The sequence below is a fragment of the Macaca mulatta genome, chromosome 12 (genome assembly GCF_049350105.2).
Source record: "Macaca mulatta isolate MMU2019108-1 chromosome 12, T2T-MMU8v2.0, whole genome shotgun sequence".
NCBI classification, from domain to species: domain Eukaryota; kingdom Metazoa; phylum Chordata; class Mammalia; order Primates; family Cercopithecidae; genus Macaca; species Macaca mulatta.
Genome location: NC_133417.1, coordinates 87,791,762 through 87,806,770, shown reverse-complemented (window position 1 = coordinate 87,806,770; position 15,009 = coordinate 87,791,762). Strand labels below are relative to the sequence as shown.

Sequence of the window (15,009 nt, the reverse complement as noted above, 5' to 3'; positions counted from 1 at the left end):
TTAAAAGAGCATGGATTCAAATCTCACTCTGCCAGGCCCTTATCTATCTGTGATAACTTTGGGAAACTTCATCTTATGGAGCCTTATTTTCTTCATCTTTGGAACTAATACCTTGTGCAGTTTATGTGCTTAAAAAGTGGTTTATGTACCTCACATAAAATACTCGCAAGTACTCAATAAACACTAATTCCTTGCTCCTTGATACCCTGATAGCATCGAATGGGCCTGGCCACAGCCATTCTGACTCGCTGGTGTTCAACTGTACCAGTTGTTAACTATTTTACACATTAGCTCTGCTTGTGAAAATGTAAGAATATTTTCTTTTGCATTTTTTGCAAACATTTTCTTATAGCAAAAATGTGGGTAGACTTATTAACACAAACCTAGGGTAGTTTATTCAAACAGATGAAAAAATAATGTGAATATTTAAATTACTGACAAAAAAAGACATTGCAAAATTGTGGCAGGGAGGGGGAAATTGGCCAACTTTGAATTTTGGTAATATGGCCATATCAAAGTAATATACTCTAGCATGATGTTTTTCTTGACATTGCCACAGGAACACCTACCTGTCAGGAAGTTAAACCAAATGCCAGTGATCATGGTATCATCGCTCATCCTGAGAAGCTTGACTGGCCATCACTGGGTCTGGGCGCACTTCCTAAGCAGTGGTTGAGCCTAGAATTAACCCATAGTCCCAACTAGGTGCTAGGGGGCGCTATGCCGCAGCTCTCAGACAGCCAGGTGTCCTCACCTGGATATGCGTTGTGTGGAGCCCATAAAAAAGAATGAAATAATGTATTTTGCAGCAGTTTGGATGGAGCTGGAGGCCATTATACTAGGTGACATAACTCAGGAATGGAAAACGAAATACTGTATGTTCTCACTTATAAATGAGAACAAAGCTATGGGTACATGAAGGCATACCTTTGAGTGGTATAATAGACTTTGGAGACTCACAAATGGAGAGCTTATGAGTCTACTAGGGAGACTGAGGCAGGAGAATCTCTTGAAGCCGGGAGGTGGAGGTTGCAGTGAGCCAATATAGCGCCACTGCGCTCCAGCCTGGACAACAAGAGCAAAACTCCATCTCAAAAAAAAAAAAAAAAAAAAAAAAAGAAGAATAATTTGTAAAAACAAACACTGTTCAAGGATAACTAACCAGAAAAATGAACACAACTAGACAAGGTACTCAAAAGGGCTTCCTCAAGACAGTGACATTTATTTTGGGCTTTTTAAAAAACAAATTTGGATTAAAGTTGTAAGGAGACCTATTAGACGAAGAGGATAGCTGACTTTTGTGCAGGGGAAGGGAAACAGACTTTGTTTCAAATAGTTGCAGAACCTTTCAAACTATTGGCACCTTTCTTCTTACACTGTAAGACTTTTAAGATGAACAGAAAAATGTATTTAGCAAACAATTTACTACATCTACTCCTGATGTTTTTTCTTCTAAGAAAATCTCAGCTCTATTTTTATGACACAGAATAGCCCCCGAATGTTCTAATGTTGACTGTCTTCTAAAGTTGTTTTTCCTCTAAATTTTACTTGGTAAATCATTTTAAATTCGTTTGTACAATTTTTGAATTTGTTCTCTTACATGACACTAGATAATTGCAGACCAGGGAAAGTTTGTATACTAACTGACTCCCTGTCTACCATCTGGTGTTTCTCGCCCCCGCCACCATAAGTGGAACAAACTTCCTTCCAAAAAAATTTACTGCAGTCACAAACTGCTGTTTATGGTCATTTTAGAGATAAAATTCCATAACTCAAGTTAGCGTTGACATTTTATAGGTGCTGTCAGGTCACTCTAGGGAATGGAAACGAGCATCTCACTACGTGCTCTGAAGTGGGGACATATTTTCTCTGCTTGTTATGGACGGTGAGAGATGGCTAAATTAAAGCAGAGAAATATTTCAGTGATGCAGAGCAAAGGTGACTTCCTGTTTTGCTTCAGGTTTTGTTTCCTTCTCCTCTCAATGAAGGCTGTGTTTTCTGACATTCGGCAATCCTTTTGCTCAGTGATTTCCCATTGAGAGGGCATAGTGTGAAGGCCTCTGCAGGTCATTCCATTTACAATATAAGCTGAAAGGGGAGGGTGGGGCGGGGGTGGGGGAAGGGGGGCTCATTAGTGGAAGGAGCAGACCAGGAGGGGATCTGTTTTCCATTTTCTCCTCCAGATTGAACTCATCTGGATGGAAAGAGTTTGATTGTTGTTATAATCATCATTATTACCTGCGTGATGTCGTTTTCCTACACGTTTTTTTTTTTAAAGTGTCGGGCAAAATTGTTGCTGAGAAGAGTTATTAACAGATAATATCTGCCATATTATTCGTGAGCAAAATCAGAAGAAAAAAAAAGTCCAAGTGCATTAGAGCTGTTAGTTTCCGTATTAATGCTTAAGGAGCAAAACTCAGAAGTTCTAATTCCGCTGGGGGAAACAAATGGAAGAAAAAAAACCCCTGTTCCTTGCTTCTGGTGGCCTATTTGTAATCATGCGCAGCATTTCTTTCCTTCTTTCTTTTTTGAAAGGCAATCCTCCCCCCGCCCCCCCTCCTTCCCCGCAGTTATTGAAAATGGAGAGCTCTGTAGTCACTAGCTCTGGGTTGATAAGGCTCCACCGCTGCTCGCAGGGGTCTGTCTTTTCCGCTACTTGGACAAAGTGACATTGCTTAAGCCTTTCCCCCCACCAGGTATGACTCTCTGCAGAGCCAGTGATTGCAAGGAAAAGCTGCAGTTTGCTTAAGGGAAATACCTCCAGGAAGGAGGGTTTCGGTTGGGATCCCAAGTGGGGAACTAGGGGGACTTTTCCGTAGGGAGTTGGGGTGGGCTCTTGAGTGAGGGGCTAGGGGCTCGTCTCTGGGGTCAAAGACGGGTTCCCTTGTGTGAGGGCGCGGATCGACTGGGCGCTGTCTTGGGGTCTCGCACTCTTACCGCTTCGCACGCCTTCGCGCCCCACCGCCTGCGACCCCCAGGCCTTCTCTCCCCCGGGCGCCTACTCCTTTCTTGGGAAGAGCAGCCGGTGCTGGAGGGCAGAGACTGCCCCACGGGGGGAGCTCCCTCTCGGGCCGGAGGTAGGAAAGTGCAGAGCTGCCGGGGCCGAGGCACAGACCTCCAGGCGAGGCTCCTCCCGAGCGTCCCTCTTGCCAGCCAGGGTCGCAGTCGCAGCGACGGCCGCAGCTCTTAGCCCACAGGATTTGCAAACTCTTACTGCACCCTTCTCTCCCATTAGGAGCTTTTCCTCCCTCTTTCTCCCCAACCCCTCTGTCCTCCTCACTTTGGGGAATTTAATGCTTTCTTTAGCATCTTTTTGTGTGCTTGATCTAGGGGACGTGACACCCCAGAGTTCCAACTATCTCTCAGCTGAATTCTACTTTTGTTTTTATGTCTTCCTCGCCTCCTCTCGTGTCTCTCTTATCTGACTGATCTGCGAAGTCTGATGCTTCTGCCAGAGGGAGAGGAATAAATAGATGCTGCTGCCTCCGAAGGCTTAGAAGTTGGGAAAGAGCAGCCTGGGCGGCAGGGGCGGCGGCTGGAGCTCGGTAAAGCTCGTGGGACCTCATTGGGGGAATTTGATCCAAGGAAGCGGTGATTGCCGGGGGAGGAGAAACTCCCAGATACTTGTGTCCACTTGCAGGGGGGAGGCGGAGACGGCGGAGCGGGCCTCTCGGCGTCCACTGCGCGGCTGCACCCTGCCCCATCCTGCCGGGATCATGGTCTGCGGCAGCCCGGGAGGGATGCTGCTGCTGAGGGCCGGGCTGCTTGCCCTGGCTGCTCTCTGCCTACTCCGGGTGCCCGGGGCTCGGGCTGCAGCCTGTGAGCCCGTCCGCATCCCCCTGTGCAAGTCCTTGCCCTGGAACATGACCAAGATGCCCAACCACCTGCACCACAGCACTCAGGCCAACGCCATCCTGGCCATCGAGCAGTTCGAAGGTCTGCTGGGCACCCACTGCAGCCCCGATCTGCTCTTCTTCCTCTGTGCCATGTACGCGCCCATCTGCACCATTGACTTCCAGCACGAGCCCATCAAGCCCTGTAAGTCTGTGTGCGAGCGGGCCCGGCAGGGCTGCGAGCCCATCCTCATAAAGTACCGCCACTCGTGGCCGGAGAGCCTGGCCTGCGAGGAGCTGCCGGTGTACGACCGGGGCGTGTGCATCTCTCCCGAGGCCATCGTTACTGCGGACGGAACTGGTGAGTTTTGACACGGCCCACCCTTCCCTTACCCTACAGCCTCCTCACTTCTTGGAGTCCTTGTTACTAGCCTTTACTCTAATTCTTTTCTCTTCGGATCACTTATCTTAATCTCTCCCTTAACTGCTCCTCTATCAAACACCCTTCTTCTTCTTTCTTCTTTCTTTTTACAAAAACAAAAAAAGCCCTCACCTTATCACCTTCCACACTGATGCATTCTTGCACTCTGTTCCAATAGGTGATCTTTTTAAAACAATCCATGCATTCCAAACCCATCACACTTATACTCCACAGGAATCCTTCACTCTTTACATGTGGAAGTAGCCACATTTTGTAAAGTGATGCTCGTTTTCTTTTAAAATTTGTTTATAATCATTGGGTTTTCTTTGCTGATTCTCAGGCAATCTCAGTCATCAGGTTTCTGTATCTTTAGTGTCTTAGATGCTTGTTAAGATTGTATGGAGGAAACAGAAAACTGAAGCCCCATTTTCTTCTAATTAAAAATGCCAAGATAATTTCAATAACCTTACTCTAACCGACAGATGTTAGGGGTATGTGTTTGCTCAAGATTCAATTTGAGCAATTACCTTCACCTTAAATTTCCCCCTCCTTTCAATGAGATAAATTGTTCTTCCATTCCAGAATGAAACAACTGTGAAACATTGCTATGCACTGTTAATTAGCTCCTGTGCTTGCCATAGAGCTGGCAGACTGAAACTACTGGGCTCTTTTCATATGCCTACACGCCTTCAAGTCATTTTATAAGTGGCACACAGATGAAAGGAATTACATTTAAGGTGTGTTATCATACACTCACGGAATGTTATTTTAAATCTCACCCCTTATTCCACTCTCATATTTGGGAAAAAAAATTGTCTTTAATACCTTATTTCATGCTCCTTTTCCATGTGTGCACCAACCACAGTCATTTCAGTCTTTCTCTACCATAAAACTTTATTGCAGCTCTAAATTTAATGGAGTCAATCACAAGTTGTTTTCTCACTAGTGTTTAGTCTAATTATGACATTTGTAACTTTAAGACTGCAACTAAACCTACTTCATTATGGTCCATTTAATTCTAACTCAGTATTACTTCTACCAACTAACCCAAACCTCAAATTTTTACCCTTCATATATTTTACAAAGAAGGCAATTTTTTTCACTAGCGGTCCTCTTTCATACCCCGCCCCAACAACTCTGTTCTTAGATGTGTTGACTTGGTTACTTGGTTGCCTCCATCTGTTTATTTCTTGGGCATCAACTTTCCTTCTTCTTTCAACTTGCACAGTCTAGGCACATGTCCCCAGTCCATTTCCAGGTAGTAATTCTTAGTTATCAGGGTACTGATTTGGAAAAAGTACTTTCTGTGCACATTGACTCGTTTAACAAAGTGAGAGAGAAGTAATTGTAAAAATAGCCAAAGGAAAAAAAGCGAACAGAAAAATTTCAAGAACTTTTTAATGGTGACCTCACTTAGTTTATCACTTTTTGAATATACCTATTGTCTTCTTGATTTTAATCAAGAACCAAAAGCTGGTTGTGTAAAATCATCACAGAAATGTATTCCTTATTAATCTTTGCTAAAAGAGCATGCTTGAGGCTTCGTACTCATTGAAGTCACAGACTGCAAAGTCTGTAAGTGCCCAGTGCAGTTGCCGCTCTGGTTTGCCAGGCACTTAGAATCAGTTAAATGCAAGTGCTCCTCTCAGGCCAAGGGCTAGGAATGAGGTGGCAGTGGTTCAGGCTGAAATGCATTCCTCCCCGTAAAGCACAAAACTTGCTCTTAAACCTCCCTTAGAGGTGGACCTAGAGTGAGTGAGGTTTGGCAAGGTTAATGGCTCTCAAAAAGCCATAGTCAATATGGATGGGAAGCAGTTTCATTAAGTGTCCCTGAGTTACCCATCATTGTGGAACAAACATAGAAACAGTTGCCTCACTGAAGCACTCAAATAGGACATGCATGGAAACGATTTGTCAGTTCATGGGACCTGATTTCTAAGCTTCTTTAAAATGCCAGAATATTTGCTTTACTGACAGCATCCTTGCTAGAAAAATAGGTGGTAGTTGGAATCATAGTTAGTGATGGCGTTCCTGCTCCTTTCCATAAGCTTCAGTGTGAACCAGAGGCTGTGGTGGCAGGGGGAGCTGAAAGGTGTGGGGAGGTGGGAATTGAGAATGAAGTGGGTAGATTGTAGCCTGAAGGGTCTCCTGGCTTCCAGGGCCAGCTTGTTGAAAATTACGTTCCCTATGCTGGGTCAAACTGTCAGACACCTGGAATTACTTAGGAACTACCACATGTGGCCAGTGTAATTTACGATGCAATATCCAATATACTCTTTGATTCAGTGGGAAGTGATAGTTCACAAAGCAAGGTTTTTTTCTTGTTCATTTGGGTATAAACAGAATCCCTGTGTCTTTTGACTAGTATCTGTCCAACTAGATACAAAAATGAGGTCTCCCTGAATAAAATAGGACAATATTTCAAATTCTTTCTATGCCAAGAGGATTTTCAAATCCTACCCATTCATGGGGATCTGTTCTCTCATAGTATATCATGACTCCACAAACAATAAAGCTTAGGACCTTTTCCAAAGCAGTCTTATTGAAATGGAGTAATGCTTGAAACTACTTTTTTCCTTTCAAAATACTAAGGGTAAACATAGTTTTGAAAAGAACGGGTTCCATCCTGGCCATTATTATTCATCTTACACATTTTATATTTGCTATAGTGTGACTACACGTACAACTGATTATCTGAAAACTCAGCTCAATTTAGTCATTCAGCAAGTTAGTGATGACATTCAGTCAAATCTTTAATATTGTATGGTGAGTAAAGAGGATAGGCTTGGAGTGGGGCAAACCAGGTGTTGAATGATTCTGCCCCCACATCAACTATTGTTTTAGGAAATTTATATGACCTCTGTAATTCAAAGTTTTCTTATCTGTAAAATCAGGACAAAACTATCTACATCCCAAGGGCATGGTAAAGATGAAATTAAAGCTGGCGCAGTGGCTCACTCCTGTAATCTCAGTACTTTGGGAGGCCAAGGCGTGTGGGTCACTTGAGGTCAGGAGTGGAGACAAGCCTGGCCAACATGGTGAAACCCTGTCTCTACTGAAAATACAAAAATTACCCTGGGATGGTGGTGCACACCTATAGTCCCAGCTACTGCAGGAAGCTGAGGCAGGAGACTCACTTGAACTCGGGAGGCGGACATTGCAGTGACCTGAGATGGCGCCGCTGTACTCCAGATTGAGTGACAGAGCCAGACTCTGTTTCAAAGAAAAGAAAAGAAAAGAAAAGAAATTAAACAGCATATAAAGCATTGCTTTAGTACCTAGTAAGCACTGAAAAAATTGCTGCTGCTGTTTTACTATTATCACTGTTATAACAAATTGACTAACATTTTCTATTTTGTTTTTGAAATGGTTATGTTGGTAAATGCAGATGCAGCCTAGAACTTTTATTAGTTCATCTCTGGGGAAGAACAAAACAAAAAAGCTTTACACTGGGACATAACTGGAAAAACAAATCTTATTTCTTCTAAAAATATAAAGGTAGTATTTCATTTTACACAAATTGACCTAGACCTCAGGCTCAAGAGCAGATCCCTTTGGGAGCGACAGAAAAAAGAATGAGTCTGATGGATGAGTTAATTACAAATAATTTATCTCAGAAACCCAGGAATCAAGCAGTTAAGAAAATTTATGGTATGATATTTCACAGCTATTTCCACAACACCTACAGTTTGCCGTGCCAAGGGCTTCATAATCATTCCTCAGTCAGTGCTGGCTTCTGTGGCAGTGCTAACTTTTCTCCCCAGCTCTTGCTCAACGCGTTTCTGCAGGCCTTCTCTCTCCTGGCAGAGCCGTGCCAACTTTCATATGCAGGAGCTGCCATTTAATCATTTCTCCACTCCCAGAGAAACAGGCAGTCTTTTCTTTAGCCCTGGTCTACAAATATTTGAGGGGCCAAGTACCAAGAAGGAAGAATTATTTAGTGTGATATGAGGAGGAAAATGGAAAGGAGAAATGGAAATTTTAGATTAGAATGAAAGGGAAAACATGCTTCTCAGGATCCTTCATTGTGTAAAATTCTGAAAGGCACTCTGGATGGATTAGGGAAGGGTATCTCAGTGTTATACTAATAGTGTTTAATTTATTTAGAGCAACCCCCATTATCAGGAGTAATCTTATGTCATCTCCAAATCTTATTTTAATAATTTACTTTTTATCTCATTCCCACTAAACCTTCAGATAGTTGTTGCTACAAACTGTGAAACTGATTAGGTTATATTTGGCTCTTCTGGTTCTACTTTGAGTCTAGAATGAGGAGACCAAGAGCCAACAGATAGACATAGTTTTGAATAATTAAGAATTGGCTACATCTCCTCAATTTAGGAAAAACCACACTTTTAGAGTTACAGGCCCTTAGTTGGAATTCTAAATTTGCCATTAATTTTGTACATTGAACTAGTCACTTGACATTGACATTGATTGAGGACTGTGAAGAACAAAAGAAATATTAACATGAAATTACTGATAAACGGTAAAGCACAATATAAATGTTTAACAACATCATTGGGGAGAGGACGTGTCATCCTGAGGACAGGAACCATTAGCATCACAATAAAAGCAACCAACACTTACGTTCTAGGTGCTGTCATGAGTGCATTTTGCACATTCACTTAATTCTCATGACCACATGGTAGGGGCTATTATTCCCATTTTGGAGAAAAGGAAACCAAGGCATGTAGAGAAGCGAAGTGACTGTCCGAGTTAGCAGAGCTAGTAAGAAAAAGAGAATTCAAAGCAGAGCCTGTTCTACACTACACTTCCTCCCTTAAGAAATGTAATTCCTAACTTTCTAGAGAATCTGTTATTCTTTGCCTAGCAGATTGCAGTTAAAGGAACAAAGGTTTTCTCATTGTATTTTGAAGTCAGCTTATATACGGCTTAAAAGAATAAAAGGTGGTTTCTAGACAATGGATTCAAAGAGATAAGAGATTCTGACTTCACTGCAATTTTGAGATAGTAGAGATTATACATTCCAGATTCTCATGTCCCTATTCTCTCTGTCTTGGCATGCCCCAGAGTGAACTCATCATTTCCCCATCATCATACACTTGTTTCTTTCTAGCATTTTCTATATTGTTGAAAGGTACCACCATACCTCAGTAGTCCAGGCCTGGGAGGCAGTCTTTTTTTTTTTTTTTTTTTTTTTGAGACAGAGTCTCACTCTGTCACCCAGGCTCGAGTGCAGTGGCATGATCTCGGCTCACTGCAACCTCTGCCTCCCAGGTTCAAGCAATTCTCCTGCCTCAGCCTCCTGAATAGCTGGGACTCCAGGGGCATGCCACCACGCCCAGCTAATTTTTGTATTTCTGTTAGAGATGGGTTTTCGCCATGTTGACCAGGCTAGTCTCGAACTCCTGACCTCAGGTGATCTGCCCACCTTGGCCTCACAGTGCTGAGATTACAGGTGTGAACCACTGCACCTGGCTGTGGGAAGCAGTCTTGATTCTACCTTTTTCCTCATTCCCCTCACTCAATAGATATCACATGCTGTTGGGTCTACTCTGACTCAAATTCCCTTCCCTCCCTCTCTAATGCTACTTTCTTAGTTTGGACCTCACCATTTCTCACTGGGATTATGGCCATAGGATGATAATGGTCTCTCTTATTTCCAGTGTTTCCCCTCCATATTCCAATAGATATTTTTTCTGAAATGCAAATCTCTTGCTTAAAATCCTTGGGTGTCTTCCTCTGGCCTGCGTGATTTCACCCTTCTGACTCCTCTAGCTTGTTTCTCTCTGCTTAGACTGGTCTCATTTCAGCCACGTTTGCAGGCATCTCACCCCAGTACCTTTGCAATGCTATTCTCTATCTGGAAAGCTCTCCCTACATTTCCTAACTCCTTAGGACTCCTCTGGAAACCTCTGTGACCTCCACTAGAAATCCTGGGGCATAAAACTTACTAATAATATCTATTTTCATTTAAGGTAATTTGTTGTTAGAATTCCTAAGTTTAACTTTCTGATAATATTTTTTCGATCAATTATTAGAAACTTTTTGTTTTCTGTCTTTCAGTTCTAACAGTTGACTTCTAAGCATTTGTAAAAGTGTAGAAACATTTTCCTTTGAAGAATGAAAGAAGTAAAACAGTCTCCTTGGCTTAGCTATTTTGAAGTGATTCCCTTTTACCAAGCAAAGTTTTATTTTTCACTCTTATTTCTACCTTTGAATAATAAACATTTCAAATGTGGGCCAACATAATTTCTTCCTTTGTAAAGACATTATTTTTGTATGCATTTTATCACATGATTATTCAGAAATAGAAAAACCACTGGCATGTTACTGTAATACTTGGGTACATTTATCAGAAATGAATGTTTGAATATAATGAAAGTATTAGTAATTAATAGTTTATGCCCAAGTTGAGGCAAATGTTTCAGAATTAGTGTTTGTTACCTGCTTATCTGTTTGTTTGCTGACTGCTATCTTTTCTTGGATGTTGCTTTTTAAATACTTGCGGATGATTACTAAACCTGGGAAAGTAATTCATTAATTGTAATTGTGGGGGTTATTGTCCTAAAATAGTATTAACCCCTCATTTAATTTATTCCTGGTAGGACTTATAAACAAAAAGGACAAAGGAAGAATACTATTTTCTCTGAGAATAAATAGAGGCATTAAACTAGTTTAGCATAAAGTGTTACTACAAATGTAAAACTCATAAAAGTACTGAATTGGAGTGTCAATAAAGATATATTGCTAGGTCCAGCATCTCTCAGCATGGAGCTCTGCTGATGCACTAAGTGTTATTCATTAGAGGTTGTTTTCTTAATTAGAACACAGAAAACCTTTATCATTACCATTTTCTGGGATTATGGCATCACAGAAAGAATCAATAGCAATTTCTAATTATTGTCACATCTATTAATTGCACTGGCTTGAAGAGTCCCTAAATAGTAGGTTTCTTTTTGACTGAAGAACTATTTAGCCTGCAGTTAAAGGACATGAGAATGATTTCTGAGTGTTTGTTTAGGAACTGAGGATTTAAATATATACCAGTTCAGTGTGATATGTCTATTTATTGAAGATGTGTTTGGTTCTTTTTGTCATCAAGTCATAAGTGTTGGATGAGTGCCTAATATTTGCATAGGTTTGATTGTGATAGGATGCTTATCGTTTATAAATTTTGTGAAATTCAAATAAATTATTAATTCTAAAATTTTATGCACAGTTGATGAGTATTCAGAAGAGTATTTCCTTATAGCCACATGAAAAAGTAGATCTCATCCATACTCAAAGCCCACAAACGATAAGAATGCCAACCTCATGACATTAATAAGAGTCTACTTCCTTCAGACAATTGGATTCTTACCCAAATCAAACTTGGGACTGAGTTAGATTTTTATCTTTAGGAATTCTTGAAATAAAACAAATATGTTATGGTTCTTTGTTCTGTCACTTCCTTTCAGATTTTCCTATGGATTCTAGTAACGGAAACTGTAGAGGGGCAAGCAGTGGTGAGTATATCATTATCTTCCTGGTTTTCATTTGTGGTCAGATTAGTCATTGATGTAATCTAGATACTCAAGTCATTCTTGGGGAAGCTTGCGCCCTATATTTTACAAGTAAACTTTTTGTAAATATAAACTTTTAAAAATTTCCTTATTTATATTAATTTTATTTTTAAAATTAGCATGTAGTAAAATTGACCTTTTCTACTGTTTTATTTTCTGTTTGTGCCCTCTCCTTTTTATTCACATTCCCTTCTTTCTTTTGGATGGAGTCTCTCTCTCTCTCTCTCACACACACACGCATGTATGACAGATACATATATATCCTCATGAGATAATTTTGTATTTTTTCTTTCAACCCTTACTTATCTTTTAAACAACTTGAGAACAGTAGCCTACTGTATTTATATGGATGTTTTAATTTCTATTATTCTTCCTTCTTTTCCAACATTCCATGCTTCCTTCTGGTATTCTTTCTCTTCTGTTCTTCAGACAGAAGTTCTGTCTGAAGAACTTTTCTTGAGTATTTTTTGTACTTGTTTTAAAGCAGTTCTGCTGGCAAAAACTTCTTTTTTCCTTTACCTGAAAATATCCTCATTTCACCTTCATTCCTAAAGGATATTTTCACTGCATACAGAATTCTAGGTTTACAGTACATTTAGCACATAAAAAATATTCCACTTCCTTCTGTCTTCAATGTTTTTCATGAGAAATTGGCAGTCTTGCAAATAATTGTTTCCCTGTAAGTAATACATCAGTTTTCTTTGGTTGCATTTGATATTTTTTTCTGTGTCTTTAGTTTTTAGCACTTTAATTATTACATGTGTGAGCATTGATTCCTTGAGTTTACCCTATTTAGGGTTAACTGAGCTTCTTGAATCCATAAATTTAAATGTTAGCCAAATTTGAGAAGTGCTTAGGAATTATTTCTTCAAATACTTGCTTTTTACACAATAGTCTCTTCTATGATGATATGAATGTTAGATCTTCTGATATTGTTCCACAGACTCTAGAGGCTCTGTTAACTTTTTCTTCTAATCTTTTTTCTCTCTTGTTTAGGTTAGGTAATTTCTACTGGCCTAGCTACAAGTTCATTGACTCTTTCATTGGTCATGTTCAATCTCCTACTGTCTGAAGCACATCCAGTTAGTTTTTTATTTGTTAGTAGCTTTTTCAAAGTTAAAAGTTCCATTTGATTCTTCATTATGCTTTGTATTTCTTTGGTAAGATTTTCTATCTTTCCATTTATTTCAAGGGTATTCACCCTTAATTTGTCAGGGATTTTAATGATAGCTACCGTAAAGTCATCTGTGTCAACTAATTGTCTTGTCCCACTCAAGTCAACTTTTTTTCCCCCTAATTCTTCATGTGTAGAATAATTTTGGATTGAATCCTGGACATTTTGAATATCATGCAATAGAGCTTTGGGTCTTGTTTACTTAAAGTTATATGGAAAATGTTGATTTTGTTGTTTTTTTTCAATTTTAGCAACAGGTAACCTAGTTATGATTAGGCTGCAAATTCTGACTAGTCTTCTGTGGATTATGATTTCAATGTCAGTTCCATTTCCAAAGCCTTTGAAGTACCTTCCATATCTATCCCATGTGTACACCACTCGGTGGCCAGTATGAGGTCAGAGCAATACTTTATTCCACAGTGCAGTTTTTGAATTCTGTGATATACTGTTTTATGTCAGAGTCACACATGCCCAGGGGTGAGTTCAGTAGTTCATAAACAGCTTTACAAAATCCTTTCCCAGGCTCCTTTCTCTCTCTGATCTCCCTGGCACTTTTCAGTTCCTTGGAATTCCCCTGTTTTGGTCCTTTGGCTAGAAAGCTGGAGCTTTATCCCACTCTGTGATTTGCTTCTTGTGACTGCTCCTTCGTATGGGGCCAAGTGGTGGGAGGACAGAGAGAGAGAGAGAGAGAGAGAAAGAGAAAGAGAGAAAGTAATGGGGCTTTGCCCCAGTCTTTTGGAACTACAAGTCCTCCAATCAGATAGTAAGGTTCTCTCCTTCATCAGAGTTTTGGGCTCCTGAGGGTCTCCCTTGTTGCAATTGTTGCTGTTACCACAGTCCCAGGATGCCTTGAGGAATGGAATGCAAGAGGCCAGAATGTTAGAGATCCTTTCCACTTCTTGAGCTAGAACTAGAGGGCTTCTCCTGGAGTGTACTCTGTCTGCACAATGCTCACCTCTAGGTTACAGGCTGTGTTGACACCAGACTGGTGGATACTGGAGGGAAAAAATGATGAGCCCACTATTAGTTTTATGGTGTTATTTTTCCCCCCAGTCTTCCTATTATGCTTGTATTTCCTTTTAGAGTTCTTATGTTGCTGCTTCATGCACTCTGTTCAGGTTTCAGATCTGCTTTCAGTGGGAGAAACAAGATGGAATCTACTTATTCCATCTTACCATAAAATAAACCATTAAAGTATAATGTGCATGCAGAAAAGTGCACAAATCATAAATGTGCATTTTCACAAAGTAAAATATCTCTGCAGCCAAGATATATAACATTACCAGCACTCCAGAAGCCTCCAAGTCACTACCCCCACCCTTCTTTTCAAAGGTAACTACTACCAGGAATTCTAGTACTATAGATTCATTTTGCCTGATCTTGAACTTTATATAAATGGAATTCTACACTATGTATTTTTGTGTATGCATGTGACTTCCTTTGCTTTTCATTAGGCTGTGTATAGCAGTAGTTTTTCACTTTAATTGCTATATTGAATTCTATCATTGAATGTGGTACACTTTATTCATTCTAATGTTCCTGGATATTTGAGTTGTTTTCAGTTTTTGTTATTATGACTAATGCTGCATTTGGTTCTACAATATGATAGCTGCAATGAGTACCATATATTCCATTCCACTTTCCTCTAGTATTTCCCACTGATTTTGGTCAGTAAGTCCAGCCTTATAAGGTGTCTTATCTGTGGAAATGAAACATTTAGTTTATTAAGTTGTAAATATGTTTGAATATCAACTTTCATTACATTGGGACAGTTTTCTCTGTTGACTTCCACTGAATCTTACCAGGGTGGCGTGTTTGATCTGAGGGAATGTCTATCAAAAGTGTCCCAACAAATAATTATCCCATTAAAAACATAAGTAAATTAAAATTATTTTAGAATTGTTTTGTTGCTTTATGTAATTGGTAATGTTTTTCACTATCATCAAATCAGTTGGAAATCATTGGTGTCCAGTAATGTTGCTATTTGAAGGGTCACTCCTTCTATTGTGTTTTCTCAACCCAAACTGAAAAGCTCATTTGTATAAAAATGCA

At 40.2% G+C, this 15,009-nt stretch overlaps 1 protein-coding gene across 1 annotated transcript in view; it reads left to right on the top strand.

Moving 5' to 3' along the window:
• Nucleotides 1-3,619: 3,619 nt before the first annotated feature.
• Nucleotides 3,620-15,009, top strand: part of FRZB (frizzled related protein) — a 30,885-nt gene continuing 19,495 nt past the window's right edge. Inside the window, 2 exon segments of the mRNA NM_001257416.2 lie at nt 3,620-4,194; nt 11,679-11,726. Coding sequence (NP_001244345.1) covers nt 3,717-4,194; nt 11,679-11,726 — 526 coding nt within the window. The 5' untranslated portion in view covers nt 3,620-3,716.